General features: G+C 38.8%; 1 protein-coding gene across 2 annotated transcripts in view; it reads right to left on the reverse strand.

Annotated features, from left to right (window-relative positions):
• The window catches only part of ptgfr (prostaglandin F receptor (FP)), a 34516-nt gene extending 12298 nt beyond the window's left edge, over positions 1-22218 (reverse strand). The window contains exons 1-2 of one of the 2 annotated variants that reach the window (XM_028811166.2): positions 22005-22218; positions 10813-11595 (exon numbers count right to left, since the gene is read on the reverse strand). In XM_028811166.2, coding sequence (XP_028666999.1) covers positions 10813-11577 — 765 coding nt within the window. In that variant the 5' untranslated portion in view covers positions 11578-11595; positions 22005-22218. Of the gene's footprint in view, positions 1-10812; positions 11596-21681 lie in introns of both variants that reach the window. The other variant, XM_028811165.2, reaches the window with a different exon arrangement.
• Between the last annotated feature and the right edge of the window lie 1616 nt (positions 22219-23834).

The following is a 23834-nucleotide window of genomic DNA, read 5'->3' on the forward strand; positions in this document are numbered from 1 at the left end:
ACAGTAGCACTGCTTTGACGCTGGGTGCCGCCAGTCTGCAAAACCGAGCAGAGAACTTGCGTACGACAGGGTATGAGATACCGTGGAAAAGTGCGTGGCTTTACGCCATGTTTAGGTTTTATACATCACGATTTGAACGTGGAAATGTTCTTACGCAACATTTCTATGCGTACGCACCGTTTATACATGAGGCCCCTGGAGTTTGAAACCCGTGGTTTAACTGAATTTATTTACTGTGGGTATCAGTCTCTGTCAAGACTCGGTCTCGTCACCATTCCTATTTGTGTTTTTCATGGACAGGCACAGAGGAAGATGTAAGGGCATCCACTGGGGAGGCTATGAATAGCACTGTTGCTGTATGCAGATGATGTTGTCTTCTTGGCCTCATCTCACTGACTTTTGGCATTCACTTGAGTGATTCACCGACGAGTATGAAGCAGATGGGATTAGAATCACCACCACCAAATCTAAGGTCGTGAGGTGAGGGGTGTTTGGGTTTAAACTACCCTTAGTGGAGTTCAAGTATCTCTGGCTCTTATTCATGAGAGATGGAAATAAGGAAGGTGAGACTAACAAGCGGATTAGTGTGACAGCAGCTGTTTGGTGTTTGGAGCTGAATCTAAAGGCAGATTTCTTGATATACCATTTGATCACCATCCCTGTCCTCACCTATGGCAATGAGCTGGGAGTAGTTCTGAAACAATGACATTGCGAATGCAAGTGGCAGAAATAAGGTTTCTTTGCAGGGTGGCTGGGCTGACACTCCGTGATATGGCATATTTAGCGATTCAGGAGAGCTTCAGAGTAGAACCGCTGCTCCTCCGGATTGAGGTGAGGAGGTTAGGGCATGTCATAAGAATATTCCCTTTGTGGCACAGTCCAAAACATGCAGGTTAGGTGGATTGGCGATTCTAAATTGGCCCTAGTGTGTGCTTGGTGTGTGGGTGTGTTTGTGTGTGTCCTGGCACCCTGCCCAGGATTGGTTCCTGCCTTGTGCCCTGTGTTGGCTGGGATTGGCTCCAGCAGACCCCCGTGACCCTTTGTGGCACACCTTACCACTAGGTGGAAGACTGGGCTGTAGAGGACATGCTGGGAGTGATTATATCCCTTTGCTGGTTTGGGAATGCCGGAGAATTCCCTAGAAAGAGCTGGAATCTGCAGCTGGGGGCTAGGAAGCCTGGGCTGACCTTTTTGGCCTGCTGCCACTGCAACCCTCACCTGGGAAAGCGAATAAGAACATGAGATGAAAGGAGGTATTTATAGTTTGCTACTCAGCACCCATCTCCAGCTTTTCATAGCCTTAAAACTTTTCATTGTTTCATTTTCACCATCCTTTTATTGGGTTTTCAGTAATCCTGAATGAAACACCTGTATAATTAAAGTCAATTTCTACACCAATGGTTGCATAAAGTAAGCACAGGGAGCTTTTGGGGGGATGTTGATTCTGATTGAATTCATTAGCAATTCTTGGCCATTGAAAATAATTCAGTGAAACGATGATTGATGGGGATGTGATACAGTACACCAGCTTTTATGTACAAGAGTTTCCACTTAGGCTTTCCAGTTTCCTCAGTAAACTATCCCAATGTTTGGTACAATTGTGAATCAGTCCTGTATTTCACTGGTATACCATCCTAAATGGTGTCATGAAAAGATCTTCTTGTGCCAGGTTACCCTTAACTTTAGTGGGTGAAAAATTAATGGATGAAGGGTGTGTTCACGCAGTTTCTTTTTATCACGTTTTATGCTTGCAGCCATTACATCCTGTGGCCAGTGTCTAACAGAGAAACCTTCCATTGTTGCTCGCACTAATGCAAAGTCTACCTGTGGGTTAGCACAATAAATTGACTGTCACAGTGCCTCACAGATGTTTGTTCTAGCTGTCAACTTTGAGTAAACCCGACCAATTCAATTATCTGTTCATTAACACAGTTTTCACCCTCAACCCAAAGCCATGCATGTCATGTTGATTGGTCCACTGTGAAAAAATGTAAGTGTTGACTACAACAATGGGATGCATCCTTTTAAGGGTTGGTTTATGCTTTGCACACAGTGATTTCTCCATACCTTAAATAGGTAAAACATGGTCAAAAAAGAAATGGGTAGATCACAAAACTGAGCATTTACTTTATATGTCTAAAACACAATATTCACAATTAAAACTTTATTTGCCACATACATGTTGAAAATTTGAGTCCACCTTGTGCCAGGGCGGCTGCTGTTTTTTGTTTTCAAATGAGTTCCTTCATCTAAAGTCAATTCCTGCCTCAACTCTCAGTCAGTATTCTTAGAAATCACCAATGACATTTTTTTTTACTAAACTCAAGAAGATTATTTTTATACAAACATGTGCACACCTTATGCTCATTTTCCACATATTTTAAGTTATTTTAGTTAAATTTCTTATTATGTTTGAAGTTCTTCCTTGTTTGTTTTGCCTTCAATATCATGCAACTAATGAGAGAAAAACAGGTTGAGGATTGATGGATATTAATCAAGTTCGGTGCAGAGAAGTGTTCGTTGAATTTTTTTTTTTAGGGAGGGTTAAATGTAACCTAATAGAATGAAAGCAGAATCTCACCAGTTTTAGCATTGTTACATTGGTTACCCATGTCCTTTTGAATTGATATTAAATGGCATATAAAGCTTTAAATAACATTGCCCCTTTCCATATTTTGGAGTGTCTGTTCACCTAAATTCCAAGTTGTAACGTTAGATCTTCTAATAGTGGTCTGCTTATTATTCCAAGAGCTAAGCATAAAAGATTTGGTGAGGCGTCACTTTGCAATATGTACCAAAAATCTATAATACGTTACCAACAGACATACGGCAGGCTAACACCGTGGATCACTTTAAAAAAACGTCTAAACACCCAGGTTTTTTAATTTGGCTTTTTCGTGGGTACATTTTAGTTGTACAGTACACCTAATAGACTATACATGCATAGGATTATCATTTCTTCTGCGATTTGCAAACATTACTAATCTCTACTTTTCTCTCCCTTCTTTTTTTGCTTTCTTGCGCAACCACCACCTTATTGAGGCGCCATTGCGGCTACCTGTGATGCTCAAACTAAGGCGGGCGCCCCAGCTGTCCATGAGACCTACTTCATTGAATCCTCTGGGGCAAAGCCTGGAAACAATGAGGCATGACTTAAGGACAACTATGTTAGGTAGAATGCCCACAGGAGGCTGGGTGGTCTTTTGGCCTTGGATCCCCCGCAGATTTTTTTTTATCTACCTTAATATTGCTAGCTAATCATTCATTAGATGGGAAAGGACCAAAAAGTCATATATTATAAATACTGGAGGGAACAATTGTAGCATGCCTTTTATTGATGTTTTATTACATGTATAATATCAAACTTAAGCATATACTGAAAATAAACAAAAGATCTTCAGTTTCACTTTAACACTATAAAGGTATCCTCCTCAAAAATCAACAGTATGACTGCTCTATGTGCTATCCAAACAACCGTGTCCTAAAATAAATGTTGGCTTCAGTGGTATACAATGCAGAAATTATTTTTTATTCAATATGCCAAAGTGATCCAATCTCTAGAAAATGCAGTGTTTTAACTTATTGATAAAGGAAAGCAGTATTCATTGGCCAAACACTTTCTACCTATCTCTAGTTTAACAGATTTTTTTCCTTCACATCGCAGTAATTGAATTTTTTTTTCCCAATAAACATTTCAGAGAATGAAGCTGCCCTTGAGGCAGAGGTTTAGTGTCTCCAATTGCCCCAATTTCCATGTGCAAAAGAGAACTGGCTGGATCTGAAACCTGATTGAGGAAAAAGTAACAGTGACAGGAGAAGATAACAAAAAAGTCTGCAAGGAGCCAGTGCATAGTTCAGGTACGGACATCAGTAATGAGACAGACAAAAACATCACAGAAGCACCAAGAAATGTCACATTTATAATTTATATGGTCGGTAAAAAAAAGAATGAGATGCAAAGACTTTGAACATGTTTTAAACTCAATCAAAAGCTGAAAAGACAATCAGCTACATCCTTTCAGTGTCCTGGTCTCAAGATGCTAAGACAGCAGACACAATGAACGCCTACAGCTGTCTGGTTTTCATTATAAGCTAATCAACCAGGCAATCCTGTTTAAAAATCAGGCCACTTAGTAAACAGTGACTTGTCTTTTTCCTATGTTTGCATTCCATCCATGTTTTGCTTTTCCATCAAAAGATGCATATTGCTTTTAAGGCTTGTTGACATGCTGGTCTTTGTTTCCGGCTTTTCAATTCCATAAGGCTGCACCCTCTTTCCTTTATAAGTTATGCTTTAAATTAGCCAGTTTATGATGAGCACACACAATGAGGAAGCCCCATGAAATGCAATTGCGTCTTTCTATTGTATGAAAATTCACTAAGAAATAAGACTTAGACACACCTTTTGTGCGATTCCTTTTTCACTACAATAAACACAACTTTTTAATGCATTTAAAAGTAAAAAGGCAACATGAGAAATTAGTTTTAATCTATGGTATATTAAAAGTCCTGTCAATTAGCACTATTTTCTGAACAATGTCAGTCTTGTAATTAGAGAAGTGTAAGTCTGCAATGGCTGTATACATTTTTCCATTCATTCTTTGAGTATTTCATTCCAAAACAAATTAGGGGGTTGGAGGTGGCTGGTGTCTTAGCCTTTCCCAGTAGCACCACATAAAAGGCAGAAACCAACCCCGGCCAGTATACCAGTAGATCATAGAATTGCAGTGATGTGAAAACAGTGTGTAATTTAAAATTCTTAGGATTCCAAAACACCAAGGGTTTTGTGTGGTCATTCAGCACCAGTCTTCTAGTTAAAAATGCTTAAATCCTCACTGACTTCTTTGATGAGGGCGAGTATAGTCTGTGTCCCCAAATCCTAAAAACAAACTGGGGCTGGGAAGAGAGGCATTTCCATTAACAAGCCTCAAGGGCAGATGCTTGCAGAGAGAAAGTATAAATAAATAGGAGTCCCATGAATTTATTAGTGCTTTTCTTGGACTCAGTGATGCTGAAAAGCATAACAGTGGATGGCACAAAGTAATGGAAATTGCTGATACAGTGATTTTAAGAGTGTTCACATTGTAGTAGGACACAACTCTACTCTCAGAGTGACCCGCGTCTGCCTTAGGTACTCTTAAGTTACCACAGCTGCAGTGCTGGTCTGTGGAAATGGGTTTCTCTGCACACAACTTCCTTAAATTTGCATGACGAATTAGCCACTTTAGCATGGCACACACATCATCAAAATGCAAATGTGTCATGAATTGGCTATTCTGTGCTGGTCAGACGTACAGGGTGACGTGGCTTTTATTTAGATTTGCTTATTCTAATATGATGCAGTTTCAGATATCCTAGATAATAGTGTTCTGCATACCTAATTTACTGCATATTCCATAGTACCAGAGTAAGATTTCAGTGTTCAGCCAACACTGGAGTGCTAAAACTCCTCTGTATAAAACACCTGTACTACCAATATTTTTGCACTACTTATATGCCGTTTTGAGTATTGGCACACCCTGCACCTTAGGTACTTACATTGCCTGCTTGTCATATGTTTATACCTCATTTATATTTTTAACCTGAAAACTGTCATATTTACCATACATAAGCATAGGGGTTCATCAGGGCCGGATTTATATGAAAAGAGGCCCTAGGCTATTCCACTTATGAGGCCCTTTCACCTTCCATTTTTAAGTTTGTAAATTACATGAGAGATAATAAAATACGTAATACGCGTTGATCTTAACCAATACATTTTTATGTTTGTTTATTAGTCATACGCGTAGAATTTCTCCTTATTTTCGGTTCAGTGTTTTAGTGTTCACTGTTTTTAGAATAGTGTAATTTTAATTTTGCTAACAATTTGAATGTAGGCCCCTCTTGATCTTGAGGCCCTAGGCTGAAGCCTAGTTAGCCTATAGGAAAATCCGTCCCTGGGGTTCATACTTACTGCTAGGAGGCATGGCAGCACAGCGTTTAGTGCTTGGGGTAAACAGTTCCAGCATCCTGGCTTTGAATCCTGCACCTGGATGTGGTATCTGTGTAGTCTGTACATTCTCCCCAGGTCTTTGTGGGTTTCCTCCCACATTCCCACAGACACGCCGGTTAAATAAACTAGTGATTCCAAACTGGCCCCATGTGTATGAGCAGGTCCCACAATGGACTGGCATGTCCAGGGCTGTCAGGATAGGCTCAGATTCCCTGTAACCCATAGTTTTATAAATATAGGACACTTCCTACTATCATTTACTGTTATGTTTACTGATGTGTGTCTGCTCCGTTTTGTACTCTGTTGTGGCAACGTGTTACCAGTGCATTTTCACAAATATAATGACAAATTGAATTCAGTTGTATGGCAGCAACAGATGCATGCATCCAAATAGGACAATTTAGAATTACTAATTAAGCCAACACACAGTTTATGTAAAGTGGATTCAGAAAGCAGTTGGACCCTTTCCCTTATTCATGTTTTGTTATGTTGCAGTCTTGTGCTAAATTCATTTAAATTCACTTTTTGTTTAATTCAGTTCAAGTCCGGGCTTTGGCTGGGCAATTCAAGAAAATTCCCAGAGTTGTACCTAAACTACTGAAGTGTTGCCTTTGCTTTGTGCTTAGGGTGATAGTCCTAATGGAAGGTTAGCCTTCAACCCAGTCTAATGGTCCAGAGAGGTCTGGAGTAGGATTTCATCTAGGATATTTCTCTACTTTACTCTATTCCCATTGGTGCTGAAAAGCAACCCTACAGTGTGATGCTGCCACTGTCCTGTTTCACCATTGGAATGGTATAGCACAGGTGATGAGCAGTGCCTGGTTTCCTCCACCCACGATGCTAATCTTGGTTTCATCAGACCAGACACACCTGTTTCTTACAGTCTAAGAACCCTTCAAATGCCTTTTTGCAAACTCCATATGGGCTTCTGTCTGGCTAGTTGATCATAAAGCCCAAGCGGGTGGAGTGTTGCAATGATGGTTGTCCTTGTGGAAGGTTCTCTCACCTCCACCAAAGTTCTCCTGAGCTCAGCCAGAGTGACCATCGGATTCTTGGTCACCTCTCTTACCATGGCACTTCTTCCACAATTGCTCCAGTGGCTAGCCCTAAGAAGAGTTGTGGTTGTCCCAAACTGCCTCCATTTAAGAATTATGAAGGCACATGTGCTCTTGGGAACCTTCAATGCTGCAGAAACTTTTCTAAAGACTTACGCAGGTCTATACCACAATACAATTCTGCCTCCAAGCACTGCACACAATTCCTACGACCTCCTGGCTTGGTTTTTGCTAACTGTGGGACCATACATAGCCAGGCATCAGAGTTTCCTAATCGTGTCCAATGAACGGAATTAACCGCAGGTGGGACGCAAATATCATAGAAGGGTCTGAATAATTATTATCAATGTGATATTTCAGATTTTTATTTTTAATACAATTGCAAACATTTCTAAAATCTTGTTTTTGTGTTGTCATTCTGTGGATGAAGTGTTGGTTGATGTTCAGAATTTAAATAATTGTAGCACATGGTTGCAATATATATATATATATATATATATATATATATATATATATATATATATACACACACACACACACACACATACCTGACCAAACCCTGAGAGAGATGGGTGATGTGGATATGGATACATAATAATTCTCAAAAGCACTGTCTGTAATAATAAAAAAAAGAAATCTTGAATTCAGAAGCCATTGTTCTTGTTGCCATTCTGCACTGAAACTGAATGATGCTCAGGATTTTGAGGGACCTTTAGAATCTGGAACATGAGATGGACTACTACAGAACATGTATCCTCTGGGTGCCAGGTAATACAGTACATCATAAGAAGATAGCCATTGACCAGGCTCATCCTCCACACTAAGCTGATGTCGAACTTGAGCAGCTTGGACCGCTGTAGATTGGCTTCTTCTTTGGGACTTTTAGTTGACCACTTAGATACACAAATAATGCTGCAATCCAATCAAGAAGATTGTAGTTGCTAGTCCCTTTGCTTGTTCTTTACAGTTTGACCAAGTGACATTCTCTTACTCAACATTTTTTTGGCTTGCATGCTTGGTGGCATGCTTTCTTGTTATCAGCATCCTTTCTGTGTGTGATACAGCACACCCACAGGAAAACATTGTGGGATACCTATTACAGTTGTCTCCACAGCAACTACAGACCACATCCACTATGGAGTAATAGTTGCAAAATGCATGACTGAACACTGGACATCATTTGGCACCTCTATGATTCCATGCTTCAGCTCGAAGCTGTATGTGCCTCCAGCCAGGGGAGGTTTTCAGATATCAACAGACATACTTCTAGCCTCTATTCTGAACCAGTAAAGCATCAATCTGGTTTCAATTGTTCATTTCTGCTTCACAGGTTTTCATGAAAATTGGTTGACTGGCATCTATTATTGCGTGACATGGAGTATTAAATTCTGTCATGGCCAGTTTAGTCATTCAAGTACAAGTAGAAAAGATAAAGTTATTAGTCATTTCTCAATAGATTAGTACTTATTGTCTTATTAACTAAACATCGACTCTTCTGATCAAACAAGACTTATTAAGAATGGAACCTTGAGCAGGTGAAAGAAGGTTTATACCATATTAAAAAAAGGAGAAAACGCATCACTGGAATCAATTTACAAACTGAACTGGATAAAGAAACATTACTTCAAGCTCATAAGCACTGGTCTAATTTACAGTAAATTGACAAGATATTCAAGTGTGATAATAAACAGAAAATATAAAAATTATGCAACTACCATGCAGAGATGCATTAAACCACTGTACTCTTCAAGTATTGTGAAAGTGTGAATGTTTCCCAGTGCACCCAAAAAAATAATAAAAATGGCTGTAAAGAAAATTAGTTTAATCAAATCTGGAATGTCTTTAAAATGGTTTTATTGTTATCACTATATAAAAAGGTATTTTGTAGTTTTCAGCAAGATTTACTTTAAAAAAAATTGTGAAGTTGAAATGTCTCTCTATTTGGGGAAAGAATGAAGTTATTACTGTATAGCTTCAAAGTGAAATTGTACCATTCGTGGGGTAAGCAATGATATCTGCCCACTGAAAGCTTCACAGACAGGTGCCGCACATAAAGCCTTGGATAAAAACTACTTTTCCAAGTATCTGACCACGGCTGCAGTGATGACAAGGGCTATTAATGTAGTAAATGTTTCAGAAGCCTTAATTATCCAAGTTTTTACTGAACATCAACATATTAGCTGTGACTCCTACCAACTGCATAAAAGGGACAACAGTCGTTAAGACATAAAGATCCTGCACACTGAATCACTGATAATTAAAGAGCAGTAGAACAATCTGTGAACAGGCCATTCAGCTCAACAAAGCTTTCTAGTCCCGTCCACTTAAATTATTCTAAAATAACATCATCAAGTCGAGTTCTGAAAGTCCCTAAAGTCCTACTGTCTGCCACACTACTTGGTAACTTATTCCATGCGTCTTTGGTTCTCTGTGTAAAGAAAAAAGTTCCTAATGTTTGTGCAAAATTTACCCTCAATAAGTTTCCAACTTTATCCCCATGTTCTTGATGAAGTCATTTTAATGCATCAGTCTCAAGATACACAGTACTAAGTTCCTTCATAATTTTAAATATTTCAATCATACTACCTCTTAATCTTCTTTCGTTTAAACTGAAAAGGCTCAGCTCTTTTAATCTTTCCTCATAACTCATCTTCTGTAGCCCTGGTATTAGCCTAGTCGCTCTTCTATGGACTTTTTCCAGCACTGTCTGTAGCCTGGAGACCAAAACTGCACACAGTACTCCAGATGAGGCCTCACTAGAGCATTCTAAAGCTTGAGACTAACCTCCTTGGAGTTTATATTATATAAATAAACATTCTGTTAACCTGCTTAATAGTTTCTGAACACAGACTTCTTAATAGGTTTTGGGCATTGTTTGAGAATGAAGTTGAAAAGAAAACTGTAACATCATACATACTGTAATAGTCTCTTTGGATTGTGTAGTCAGGAAAACAAGATAATCTAGTGCTTTTTGCTTTAAAATGTTGATTTATGCCTTAAATGTTGTGAGGGATGGCCGGCCATTTACCCCGGCCAATACCCCCAGGCCGCTAGATGGAGCCCTCCCTGTAGCATGGAAGTGCCCCGAACACCAGCAGGGAATTATGGACAATGAAGTTTTTATTCCCAACCCTGCTGGACATTGTGGGGCCCACCACAGGACGCTGCAGGGAGGCTGAAGGACTCTTACATGCCCTATAACCCGGAAGTGCGTCATGATCACATGACAAGAAGAAACGACGTGCTTCCGGGTTGAGGAAAAAGACTTTTACCCTGACCCGGAAGTCATAAGGACTTGTGGATTGTTGGACAGGAACACCTCTGGGTCAGGGGGTATAAAAGGACTGTGGGAAAGCCCAGACACTGAGCTGAGCGGAAGGGTGGCAACGCGTCTGGGAGTGTGGAGGATTGTTTATTCATTGGATTATTGTTTATTAATTATATGAGTATTGTGGAGTGTAGGTGCTTTGTGCACGTTAGATATAATAATAAGTATTCATCTTTGGATTTTACCTGGTGTTTGACGTGTGGTCTGAGGGTTCAAGGGGTCACGGAGACCTTAAACTGTCACAATGTATTGCTACTAGCATATCTCCAGTGAAATAGTAGAAGAAAAAAAAAGAACATGGATGCAAGAATACACTGGGCACCCCATGAACATGTACATTCCATGGAGTTTTGAAAATAAAACAACTTTAATATGTTGGGTTTAATGTCATTCCATAGCATTACATAAAAAGTTGCATAAACAAAAACTGTACTCACCAGGAATGGACCCCAGCAGATAAAGGAAACCAGCATGATTGCTAGCAATTGACATATCATTTCAAAATGATGGGATCGTCCTTGCCTGTGTCTTGTCTCTTTCATTTTTAATTTCACTAAGGTGAATCCTGTGATGGTATTGCAAAGCATTGCTGCAAAAAGTGACAGTAATCCTAAAACTGAAAAGAGCAGCAAAAAACATCTGTCCAGTCCATCCAATTTCTGAATTTTGAAGAAGCACCAACTTCGAGATTCCTGGACTTTGTAGTGTCTTCCCACTATTATAGGCAATAAGGCAACAAACATGGCCAGAAGCCACACCAGAAACAAGAGCTTCTTCATATGTTTGGGAGCCAGCTTGGTGGAATGTAGCAAAGGGTTGGTGATGCCTATGCACCGTTCTACTGCCATTACACTGCCAAGAATCAAAGGGCACAATCCAAAAAACACCATGCAAACTCCAAAAATATTGCACAAGATTTCATGAGGGTCAAAATGACTCCAGTTTTTGTGCTGTGCATAAACATATAGTGCGAGAGAGCCATTGGTGACATGTCCCAGGAAATCAGTAAATACCAAGCCAGCTGCAAAAAACAGGAAATTTGCTTTTGACTTCAACCTAAAGCGTCTGTATGCACTCACAAGGATCATCAAAGCAAGACAATTAGACAGGACACCAGCACTCATTGCAAAGACAGAGACCAGGATGGCGGGCTCCACAGTGTTATTTTTGTAGTTCGTCACTTCTGTGGTATTAATACACATCACTGCATTGAGGGAAGCCTAAAAGGGAATGGGATTTACCAGTTTGTGTTAGAAAATCATAAGAAGTATCATCATCTTACACAATCATCAAAGGATTCATGGGATACAATGTTTAAATCATTAAGTAACAAATATATAGAGTAAAATGTGATCATTAAGACATTTTAGTTCAATTTCACATTCCATCTTAATATTACATTCAGCATAGTGCTATGCCTTAACCTGTTCCTTCTTTTGTGGAAGTTACACATCTTTAAATATGTGTTTTCATAAGTAATGCTGCAGTTTTAGATATGCTATAACTAGAAAGAACACACTGTTATATATTTGGGTAAAATTCCCATCCAGTATTTGATATTTTGCTAAATGTTGCAGAATTTGTCTTTAATTCTCCATTCTATTCAGTTCAGCTCAGTTTACTGTCACATTAAAATGAAAAGCATTTCTTAACTCCACAGATAAAGAAACATGCAGTGACAATACAATACATGGTAGAACAACACCACAGACACAATGACTAAACAGAGCAATTATAACTAAAAACTAATTAAGGTTTGAAAATGTAATTGTTGCAAGATAAAAATAAATACATACTATAAATATTAGATACAAGCTTACAACATATATCATATAATCAATTAACAATTAGAAGGATAAACTAAATTGACAGTGCAATCTTAATAGTGCAGGTGCTGATGCAACGGAATTTTGGACTCGGGTCAAGCAGATAATTGTATGGCAATTCAAAGATTAAATGGCCCAAACTATGAAGAAAATTGCTTGAGAGTTTGGTAATGCAATACATCATGCTACAAACTCAGCTACTAGGTTGGAGGGAGAAAAAAGTTGGTTGCTGTGGTGTGTAGGTTCTGTCAATCCATGATTAAACATCAAGGGTTAAAGGTGGGCATTCTTATGAAATTTCATGTCATTAACATCCAGTATGTATGGAATCAGAGATGGATATTGTCACTGAAAGGGAGAAATGATGGTTGGATGCTTGCAACTGTAAAGACAACAAATCCTAAGTAGATGTGCTTTTTATATATGAATAGGATTGGACATTCTTTGAGAAGCATTATGTAAATGGGACTGTTCTACCTGCAGATGTGGATTCGAGAAGGGCTTGCAGCAAATGGTTATAAAGTTTACAAACGTTAGTTAACAGACTGAGTGAGAATTAATTTTGCTCTGGAAATCAGGAAAGATTGGGATGGATAGATAGATAGGATAGATTTGTCCCCAAGGGGTAATATGGCTTTTTATCGAAGCTCTTTAAAGAAATACAGGGTGGTCCAGATCTAATTATGCAACTGTTCGACTGACATATTACTGTTGGTATTAAAGGAGTCCCAGTAATGTTTCCTGACTCACTTCTGTGGATAATTTATTGGCTGAAAGTACTCTGTGATAGTGTATCAGAGAGAGAGAATGTGCAGCATTGTTCATAATGGCACTCTGTTTTGTTTAAATTCTCTCCTTTGCTACGACCCCCAGGGGGTCTGGAGTGCTTCCCATAACAGAGCCAGCCCTTTTAATTAGCTTGTTGATTTGGTGGGTCTCTGTTGAAGTGAGTTACCAGTTCAGCATACCACACCATAGAAAAATGTAGTGGCCATCACAGAGCTGTAGAAGATGAAGGATTTCACTTCCCATATTAAAAGGAACACAGTCACCTAAGGAAAAAAAAGAGAGAGTCTGCTCTGCCCTATCTTATATAGTTCCTCTGTGTTTGTCATTGAAATACTACCCTTTTCTTCAATTTGTTTCAAAACAGTCCTTATATTTTTAAAATGTTCAATGTTCAAAACCCTGTTTTTTTCAGTCTAAGGATGGAGAGAGGTGAAGCCTTTGCTGGCAACAACAGATGCAAGAAAGAGACTAAACCAGATCAGTCCATCAGCATATACAAGTCAAGAGATGCTCTTATAAGATAACCACTTGCACAGTCAGAAACCTGTAGAGTCACTTTTGTTCACTCTCATAATAGAGGCCAGGGTTTTTAGTTCAAATCGCAGTCCAAAGCTGGAGTGGCTTACTGTGTGGTCAAAGGATCGGCCATACAAAAACATCTCCATCACACAGATACAATCAGGCACAAACTCACTCATTCACACTTAACCAATTTAGTCTGGAGTGTGGGAGGGAAGCGAGATGAACAGTGGAAGAAAATATCAATTTAAATTCCATATTTTCGTATTCTGTGGGTTACCAATTCAGTGTCTGCCAGAATATCTTGCTTTCTTTGTACAATACTACTAGAAAACACTATGTCCTTGTGGCCCAGTGGATAAAGTATTGGACGGGGCTGGACTGACTCGTTGGACCCTGAAGGAGTCAATTCACCCTCCTTTGCTACTTTCTTGCAATTCAAAAAATGAGTGTGCTATTAAACATCATGGAGTAGTACTTTCAGTGTAAATATCCTCTTTAATAAAATCCCTGTGTGCGTCCATGTGTCCGTGTGTGTGTGTGTGTGTCTTCTGGTGAAGTGCACATGCGCAGGGCACGGTGCGATGCTTCAAAGGCCGCCTGACATATCACACAAGACAGAGAGGACGGGACCTATAAAATATCGCACGGCCGATCCAATTGGATTTCAGTAAATGAGGTAAGACCTAAAACATAACGCACGAAAAATCCAATCGGGTACTGAGACGTGGAGACCAGCTTCCCCAAAGAGGTGGGATTAGTGTTTGTTGTTCACTCTGAGGATGTCAGATTTGCGATTAACAAACTTGGCCCGGTAAAGTGTAATGCGTTTTCCTAAATATACGAATTTTCATGATATTACAATAGGATGACTTTTAAAAGTAGATTTATTTTTGCGCACATAAAATCCATTGCTGGGGAGACGCCATACATACAATAATCAGCTGCACGCCAGCACAGATTAAAATACTTGCTGGAGAGATGGATTACTGCGAGAGAAAATTAAAGGCACATAGTACAGTGATGCATATTACAGCCACATACAAGCCAGTATTACTGGATTGTGAATTTCCCATTGGGATTAATAAAGTATCTATCTATCTATCTATCTATCTATCTATTGTAACAGAAAATAGACGGTCCTTTGCCATTTAATATAGACTGTTCCTACTAATGTTTATGCACTACTATTCTAGCGCCCATTATTGTAACGGGCTTAATGTCTAGTTCTGTATAAAAGTATAATGCAACTAATAGAAAACTTTTACTCATTCTGATGTTTTTTGCTTTCATGCAATAGCAATGTACATACGTGATTAATCATTTTTTATGTCCTAATGTATTTTAAACATTGATTAAAGATATGTTTGTAGCCACCTACATGTTATAGGCTGAATATAACATTAATGTTTAGTAATAAAAAGTTAGAAAATGAGATGTTTTATTCATAATGACTGGAAGGCAAGGGATACTTTCAGTAATCATATTCAATACAAACCAGGAAAGGTTTGAAATAAAGCAAAGTGCTATGAATACAAACAATTTTTAAATTATTTTTGTCTTGCTTTTTATCAATATCTGTGTGATCAATACATGCTTGTTCACTCTTTGTTACGCTCTGTAGGTGAGGAAGCTCCATAATAATTACCAGTAAAAGGGCTGCAGAATTATTCTTCTGAGATGTACATCATTACTTGTGTCAACAGTGGCATTCAAGATAATATATAAAGAAAGTTTGTGTTTAATTTGAGTTTAGTTCTACAGCCTCACACATCCGTTGGTAAGATTTATTAATTTGTTAAATGCTTTAAAACCAGAAGCAGACTTGCAGTACATTATCTCTCTCTAATTGAGTTGTTAATCAGGTTTTGTTTTTGACATGTGTTTCTTTGTCTTATGGGCAACAGTTTTTTTCTTGTGTAAAAATTATTCCTCCTTTATAATATGCCTATAGTGGAATTATATACATGTGTTGATAAATTGAGTACAGAAGAACTGATGATTGATTGATTGATGCTTTATATAATTTTTAATTATTCAGTATGTACAATTGTGTTAAGGTTTCTGCTTACTCTATTTTGTGGAATTACTTTTAGTAAGCAGGTTAATTTGTATTTTTCATGATTTTTCACAGCAGTTTTGTACTTAAATGTTCTCTGTTGTTGATTCTCTGCATCCTAAATCTAATCAGAGGACTTAAGTGAGTACTGCTGCATTGATACAAGAAAAATAATATACAATACCATTTTCAAATCTGGTTAATCCAATTCAGGGTCACAGAAACCAGAGCCTGTCCCTGCAGCACAGGGAACAAGTTAGGAAGCAACCCTGTAAAGGCCTAACCACAGGATCCACTTGCTAATACACCCACAATTTGTAAATGGAAATTATTAATCTAACCAGCACGTCTTAGGGGACGAGGGAGGAAAACCTAGGCACAAACGAGAAGAGAGAGAATATGCAGTCTCAACAAGGACAATAAATCATCAAGAATATCCATCCATCCATTTTCCAACCCGCTGAATCCGAACACAGGGTCACGGGGGTCTGCTGGAGCCAATCCCAGCCAACACAGGGCACAAGGCAGGATCATCAAGAATAGAGATGGCTATTTTTGCAGTGTGGGAGGAAACCAGACTATCCAAAGAAAACCTTTGCAATCTGTATCAGATTTAGTACCACAAACAAAGGTTGGTTTAAATTCAGTGTGTTATTGCTGTTCACTATTTTCTTAACAGATCAGATCTGTGTCACATATTTCGGTAGCTAAGCACTCACTTCCCAATAACTTGTATAACATCTGTAAAGAGCAAACATAAGGCAGAAATCCACTGTGGATGGAACATTAGTCACACGCCATACCAGGGTCAGTCTGGATTTGCAGGTGTAACAGAGAAAATGTCACACATTACCAGGGCTAGCATTCAGAGCCGCCCCTTCCTACACACAAATCAAACACGGTGTGTGGGGCCCACAATCAAAGGACTGGTGTGAGGCGGGACTCGCCTAAAGGTGCTATCGTTTCATTAATCATCGATTTAACGTCGCTGGCAGCCACCTGCTGTGATAACTTTTCATTAACAAGCAGAGAGATGGCTTCATGTCAACACCAGTCAAGAGTACAGAAAAGAAAACAAAAACAAACCATGAAGAAGCCACTTGTGCTGCACTTGAAGGTGTGTTTAAAAATCGAAAACTGTCTACCTTGCAGTTAGCTAACGTACGTTACATCAATTGCCACTACACTAAAGCTAGTGGTTTACTGGAGCAACACTGAAATAACAATAGCATTATGTATAATAGCTTTGATATGGAGTGTTTAACAGAAATTATCTGATGTTATAGTACCTAGCCAACACATGGTTGTGGGTTATCTCTTTCCACTATTTAGACCTCAGGACCTATGCACATTGCTAAAGGCTTCTAATGTTAGTCAACATATTAAGCACTCCGAGTGTTATTGCATTGAGGACCTGTTTGTAAATTTCACCAACACAGAAGCTCTCTTGCTTACTAGTTGCCTGTCTGAATTGTGGAAAAACACCAGGCAAGCAACTTTGACACACAAAGATAGTAATCTAGCTCAAATTAACTTAAATTGTTGGTTAATTATATTGGCAACTAACACTACCGGTTTAGTTAACCTCTTATGGCTATCTGCTGTCTTTGGAAGGATCAACTGAAGTTTAGATTAATTCTCAAGTGTAGGCGATACATTCACATGTTCATATTTATATATTCATTCAGCTTTTTTTCATTCTGTATTTACTGCTTTAAGAACGTCTACTAAGCACTTCAGTAGCAGTATTAAAATTTTTATTAGTAGTAGTGGGAGTATTTTTACTCTTATTATTAGTAGTATTTATTCTTATTATTAGCAGTAGTAGTATAGTTGTAGTAGTAGTAGTAGTAGCAGCAGTAATATTAAAATTGCTTTTGTTGTCATAACTCGTCACAAGCAATACTGTTGCGTATATCAAGTAACAGCACATTGATAACCTGAACCATTATTACTACTAATTAGGCCTTAATTTAGGAAATAAATAAAATAGTTAGGTTTGTGATGTATGCTTTATTTATTTATATATTTATTGTTCAACTTAATGCTGTTATAAGAAATACTAAAGAAGTGGATTCAAAGAGGGGCGGATACATGTTGGGAGCCCAAGAAGGTGGTCCTGCATAGGGTTTAGCCAGGGGCAACACTGCTACTACTCACATTTAGAGCTATGAGGTGGCAGCTCTAGACACTATGGCAGGCTATTTTAACATTTAATCCATTTTCCTTAATATCGGCAGTAATAACACGGATATTGTCAGTTAGTTTAAAATTTGATAAGCTTTTGAAAATTGATATCCAGTTTTTCAAATTAGATACTGAGGTTTTGAAATTTGTTGGGAGTTTTTCCAAAAGTTAATGATTCATTTATATCTATCTCATAGATATACATAGATATTGCTGCAGTTGGCAATTTCCTAGTTGCTCTTTTCTTTTCACACTTAGGCACAAATGGTATGCCACAGGAGCAGGTTGGATTGCAAGGCAATGCTATTGACAGAGACAGTGAATAATCAACTAAATACAGATCAGAGGTTTTTTGAGCTAACAGTTGTACTGCAACAATGCTGTAATATTTGTGATGTTTAAATACTGAACAAATGAGAATAGGATTGGGACTATGGTAACGTGTGAACTTGACAATCAAATTTTCAGGCACTAATGAATCTGAAAATCAGCCAGGCACATCTTAAGCTCCTCCTGGCCAAAAAGGTTTGGACGTACTGTTAGCTAGGTTTATATATGTTTAATAATGTCAGTTGATATGGCTTAATTTTTAACAGCATAAGCTATGCACTTATCAATTTATCTGTTACAGGCAACTCTACTGATGACAATTTGCACCTGCATTCATGTGCACCACCTCAGCAATGCAAACCAAATGAAACTGATAAAATGATCTGGGATTCAGAACTTTATATTTACACCACAAAATTGCCAACAGACATTAACCAAAGAGTGCAATTTATGTCAGAGGGTCAGAAACACCATATTGAGACATCATGAAAAACCAACAAAAAACCACATCTACCTAAAACTTATTGGTACATGTAGCTAGGTGTTCACATTTATTTGGCATAATAAATATGGTGTCTGGTTGGTATACAGCACAAAATGCAATGGTGCCTTTTGAGTCTGTTGTGCTCTTTTTACAAGTGAAAGTGACAGGATGCACATGGGAGTATTAATCAGTTCTCCATTTGTGAAATGGCATAAAATGTATAGCAACAGGCAAGCATAAACACAAAGCTTGTAATCAACAGAGCAAAGGTTTTTGTCCCATCTACTGAAAGAACAGTCAGGTCTCAGTCATATTGGACTGAAAAAGAGCAGTGACCATCAAAGAAAGCAGACATTTGCTAAAGTTGATGGCAGATGCCATGCTCTTCTGTGGTCACTAGTGTAGTGGCCAGAGGTGACAAGGAATCTGATAACTCCGGGGAACTTCCTGTCTTTAATAAGAATACTACAGAACTATTGAAACAAATACATTGAGCAGCCACTTATTGCCAATGACTTATAATACTGGTTTGTTTTTTTTGTTGATGCTCCTGCTTTATATGTCAAAAGGCATGATAGTATAAGGTTTTAGTATTATCAAATATTGAGTTCTATTTTACAGTTATTGCACAGAGTGTATTTATTTAGTTCATTTATAAACAAAAATATTGGCAGCATTTTGCCTGTTTTGGGAACTGGAATGAGAGATAAAGCTATGTTTTGAATATACAAAATAAATGTTCCTGTTTGAAAATTTAGGTATATCTTGTATCTCTATGTTAACCTTTCCATGAGAAATATACAAGATATACTGAAAATGAACAATACAGTAAGCGATTTTTTTTTGGAATAAAGGCCACCCCCATCTAGGAGACTGACTGTGCCCCTAGAATATGAATAAAAATGACCATAATTTAAGTATGGTTTCTCAAGAAATACAGCAATTACTTTGAGTCATTAGACAACCTACAAGGAAGCTGCAAAAAAGGTAATGAATCCTTGATTCAGTCAAACTGATATTTTCAAGGGCGGCACGGTGGTGCAGTGGGTAGCGCTGCTGCCTCGCAGTTGGGAAATCTGGGGACCTGGGTTCGATTCCCGGGTCCTCCCTGCGTGGAGTTTGCATGTTCTCCCCGTGTCTGCGTGGGTTTCCTCCGGGCGCTCCGGTTTCCTCCCACATTCCTAAGACATGAAGGTTAGGTGGATTGGCGATTCTAAATTGGCCCTAGTGTGTGCTTGGTGTGTGGGTGTGTTTGTGTGTGTCCTGCGGTGGGTTGGCACCCTGCCCAGGATTGTTTTCTGCCTTGTGCCCTGTGTTGGCTGGGATTGGCTCCAGCAGACCCCCGTGACCCTGTGTTCGGATTCAGCGGGTTGGAAAATGGATGGATGGATGGATGATATTTTCAAGGAAACACAATTTCCTAAGATTGAATGTATTACTCTGTCAGCCATCTCCAGTCAAAATAACAAGACATCTCTTTAAAATATTTTACAAAATTAGACATCTGCTTCACTTTTTATAACGGTATACATTTCTTATTAAACAAGTATATGCCCACCTCCATTGAGAACAGTGCTATATACGTAAGAATAAACATAACATTAATTTAAAAGGCATACAGTATTTGTTGTATTCAGAAACTGACATCCTCAGCATTAATCTGCGACTTGGTGAGGCTTGGTTCATTTCGATATAATCGGATTAAAAGGTAAGTAAAAAAAAATATCTTTAAAAAACTAATTAATCAACTGAGAAGTATTTTATGCAACAAGATCAATACCTGTAGGGGTTGTGTGCCCTAATCATTTTCTTCTTGCTGTTTAATGTCGCAAAAGATGAAAAAATATGTAAGGAGTATTGAACAGTTAAAAACAGGAAGTACACTTTACGCACTCCACTGCAATGTGCGCTGCAATGCATGCTTTTATTGACTTTTGTTTTTTCAGTTTATTGTACAATTATGTCTTAAGAACCTGGGACGTCAAACAAGAAATATAACACCTTCCTTTTTATTCATATTTGTTGTGCAAGTAATTGATTCGCTAAACTAGTTGTATTTATGTTTAATGTATATCGTTTCTGGAATCTAGTCAAGTTTGTGAAGTTTAAATAATTCGTGAGAAATGTATAGAAGCGACATATTGACTAAACAGTTAGAAAGCCGAAATATCAGAAAGCAAATCCCCCACCTCCAAAAAAAAAAAAAAAAAAAACAATTGCAGGATCCTATATCTACAACAATAACCTCGAACTGGGAATCGAAGTCCGCAGGGGAAGACGGAGGCAAGGGGGCAGTTGAAGCTTGTCAGCTAAGCATAGCGGCGGTCTTTGGTCAAGAAACCCAAATGAGACGTGAAATTAGGTGTAGAAACTGAAGTTGCATCTCTACCTCAAGGCGCCACTCACTGATGATTTGTAACAGCAAAATAAAATTTCATTTCAGCCGATCACGTTCATCACACCACACGGTTAACAAGCGAGTCGATATTTTACAGCAGTGCGAAATTTAACAATAGCGAGGCTTTAATGACTGCATAATGGGTCGACGTGCCAGGTTTATTCCTTCCTTTAAACTGCCAGAGTGTCTTATTTCAGAGGATTAGTAAGTAAAATCACAATAGATAAATACAAGTAATATAGAAGCTGATACAATTATCAGGCTCATAACTGGCTGTGATTTTCTCTTTACTGTTTGAGAGTGGCCAAATCTGAAAACTAAGAATTAACATAAAATTAAGGGGTTAAATTTTTTTAAAAAGAGCTTTAGTAATTGTGCAGTATTGCTGAATTTCCTAAAATAATTTAATACAGACAGCGGCGCAGCCGAGTCAAAAGAATTCCGGTCAGACGCAACGCTACAACATTAATATACGTATCAGAAATAATGACAGTAACTGCTTTTAAGTGCCAAATGGAAAACGAAACTGCAGCACCGTTTCATACTCGGGAAAGATAAAATCGGATAATGATTAAAAACATGTATTCATCTCTTTGTACTGTTTCGAACCTAATCTTTCCAATGTACAGCTGTGTTCACGGAGATCCATGCAAGTCACCAAATAACCCTGGACGGGACGTTATTCCACGACTGAACGCAATAACTCGCACCCACCTGATGGATTTCGAGTCACCTGAAAACTTAGCAGCCTGTTGCCGGACTTCAGGAGTCGCAGTCTCGGGGTGAACATGTAAACTCCAAAGCAGCTCTGACTGAGGTTCAAGTTGTTCCCGCTTTACGACCGCGACATGGTAAACAGAGGTGGGTAAAGCAGCCAAAAGATTTTAAAGGATATACATGACTCTCCCGAGTACCCTCCTGGCGAGGCGGTGAGCTCGTGTGCGTCTCCTCGGTGAAATGTGCTCAACTCTGCGCTTCCACGATAATAATGATTCGAGGGGTGCGGCGACTGCCGTCTCTTTTGCTTCGAGTCTCACCTGTGGTGGGTGGGCTCCAATAACCCTCTGAATTACAGAAAAGATTGCAGTCTGGTGAATTCCGCAGCGCTACAGCGCAGTTATTCTTCCCCTGCCACTCTTCTTTTAATGTTTGACCCAAAGCGGAGGTGCGAGTCTTATATCGGAGAGCGCGCCCTCACACAGGCAAGTACACCTCTAGCGGGAAGTGATCGCCCACTCAGCTGCTCCAGACCTGTTCCTACTTTGAATTTGTATCATCCTATGAATTATTCATCAATGCGTAAATTATATTCCAAGGCTTTAAGTGACATTTATATTTGCGTATACATAGACATGTAACTGAAGCAATTCAAGATCCATTTTTGCTAAGGCAAATTCAGTCTTTAAGTGCCTATTGATTCTAATGCGTTTTGGCATCTTCTGAACTTATTTGTATTTCATCCTTTAATCAATTTTCTCAATCAATTCTTTCCAGAAGAGGATCGATCAGAGTCTCAACCAACAGTATATTGGCAGTATTAGGGGCAGTTAAAATGTAACCCTGGGTAGGAAGTCTTCTATAATTTATTTTCCCTGGAATATAATTATGTTGTGGTATTTTCAAACTTGAGGTTTTTAAAGACTTTTGTAATATATTGCGTTATTGTCAGTCTTTAAAATCATTCCCAATCCTTCAATTGTTTTTGTCCCAATATAGCATTCATGATAAATACCTGGATTAAGCTTGAAAATGCACTTCATCAAGCTCAAGAAAATAATTACTTACAAAACTTAAGTCATACAACTCTTCCCACAAAAAAATAAATAAATAAATCAAATAAAGTAAATTATACAAACAACCCAAATACTTACCAGGGACTATATTACTGATACAAGTAAATGAAGCATGACTTAATCCTGGATATTATTAGAAAGAGGTGAGAATGTGAAAATGACAGTAAATCAGCAAATAAAGCAATTAAAAAGTAAAAATCTATCTATCTATCTATCTGACTATCTGTATTGACACTTTGGGGCGCTGGGGGATGATTTGTCCATAAAAAGCAATTTCCCCAGTTCTTCCATTACTAGTTCCTGATACCAATTGAGGCTCCGTTCAGCCTGGCTGCTTCTCCACTGCAGTGAGCCTTCCATTACATCGACCCATCTGGGTATGGAATCTTCCTCAACCCCCATCAGGATGCCAGACCATCCTCTCTGGTACTTTCCATATATATGTGTGTGTGTGTGTGTCACTTGATTGTATTCCTTGTTAAGAAGAAAGGTAAATAGATATGAAAGTATAAGATGCATGGACTGCCTGTTTTGGGTTTTTGTTAATTGGTACACTGTATTAATCCCCAAGGAGAAATTGTCTTTTCACATGACCCTTGAAGGTCAGAGCACAGGGTATCTATAAATAAAATCTTGTCTAGAGTAGTTGTTGCAGCTAGCAAAAATAATAGGGCAATTTACAAAGCAAATATTATTACATTTAGGAAAATACAGTAAATGGTAGTAGTAATGATATAAAACCTAAACATGTAGATGTGGCTAATATTGTGGCAGATAGCTGGGGTTCCTGGATGGTCCACGAGAGGGACAATACCTCCCCTGGGCCACGAGAATGGCCACGGGGTCCCCTAGAGGAACAATACCTCCCCTGGGCCACGAGAATGGCCACGGGGTCCCCTTTCCTTCTATAGGGAGACCCAGATCATCGTAGCACCCCAGAAAAAGAGGAGGACACAGAGGAGGAAAGCCGGGCCATGAGACAATGAGAAACGTGGGTTTGCTGGCTCACATACGTTGAAGGGCCGCTCTCTGCAAGGGCAGAGGGAAGCCCCAAACTTGGCTGGGGAGATGCAG

Source organism: Erpetoichthys calabaricus, chromosome 10 (genome assembly GCF_900747795.2).
Source record: "Erpetoichthys calabaricus chromosome 10, fErpCal1.3, whole genome shotgun sequence".
In the NCBI taxonomy this organism is placed as follows: Eukaryota; Metazoa; Chordata; class Cladistia; order Polypteriformes; family Polypteridae; genus Erpetoichthys; species Erpetoichthys calabaricus.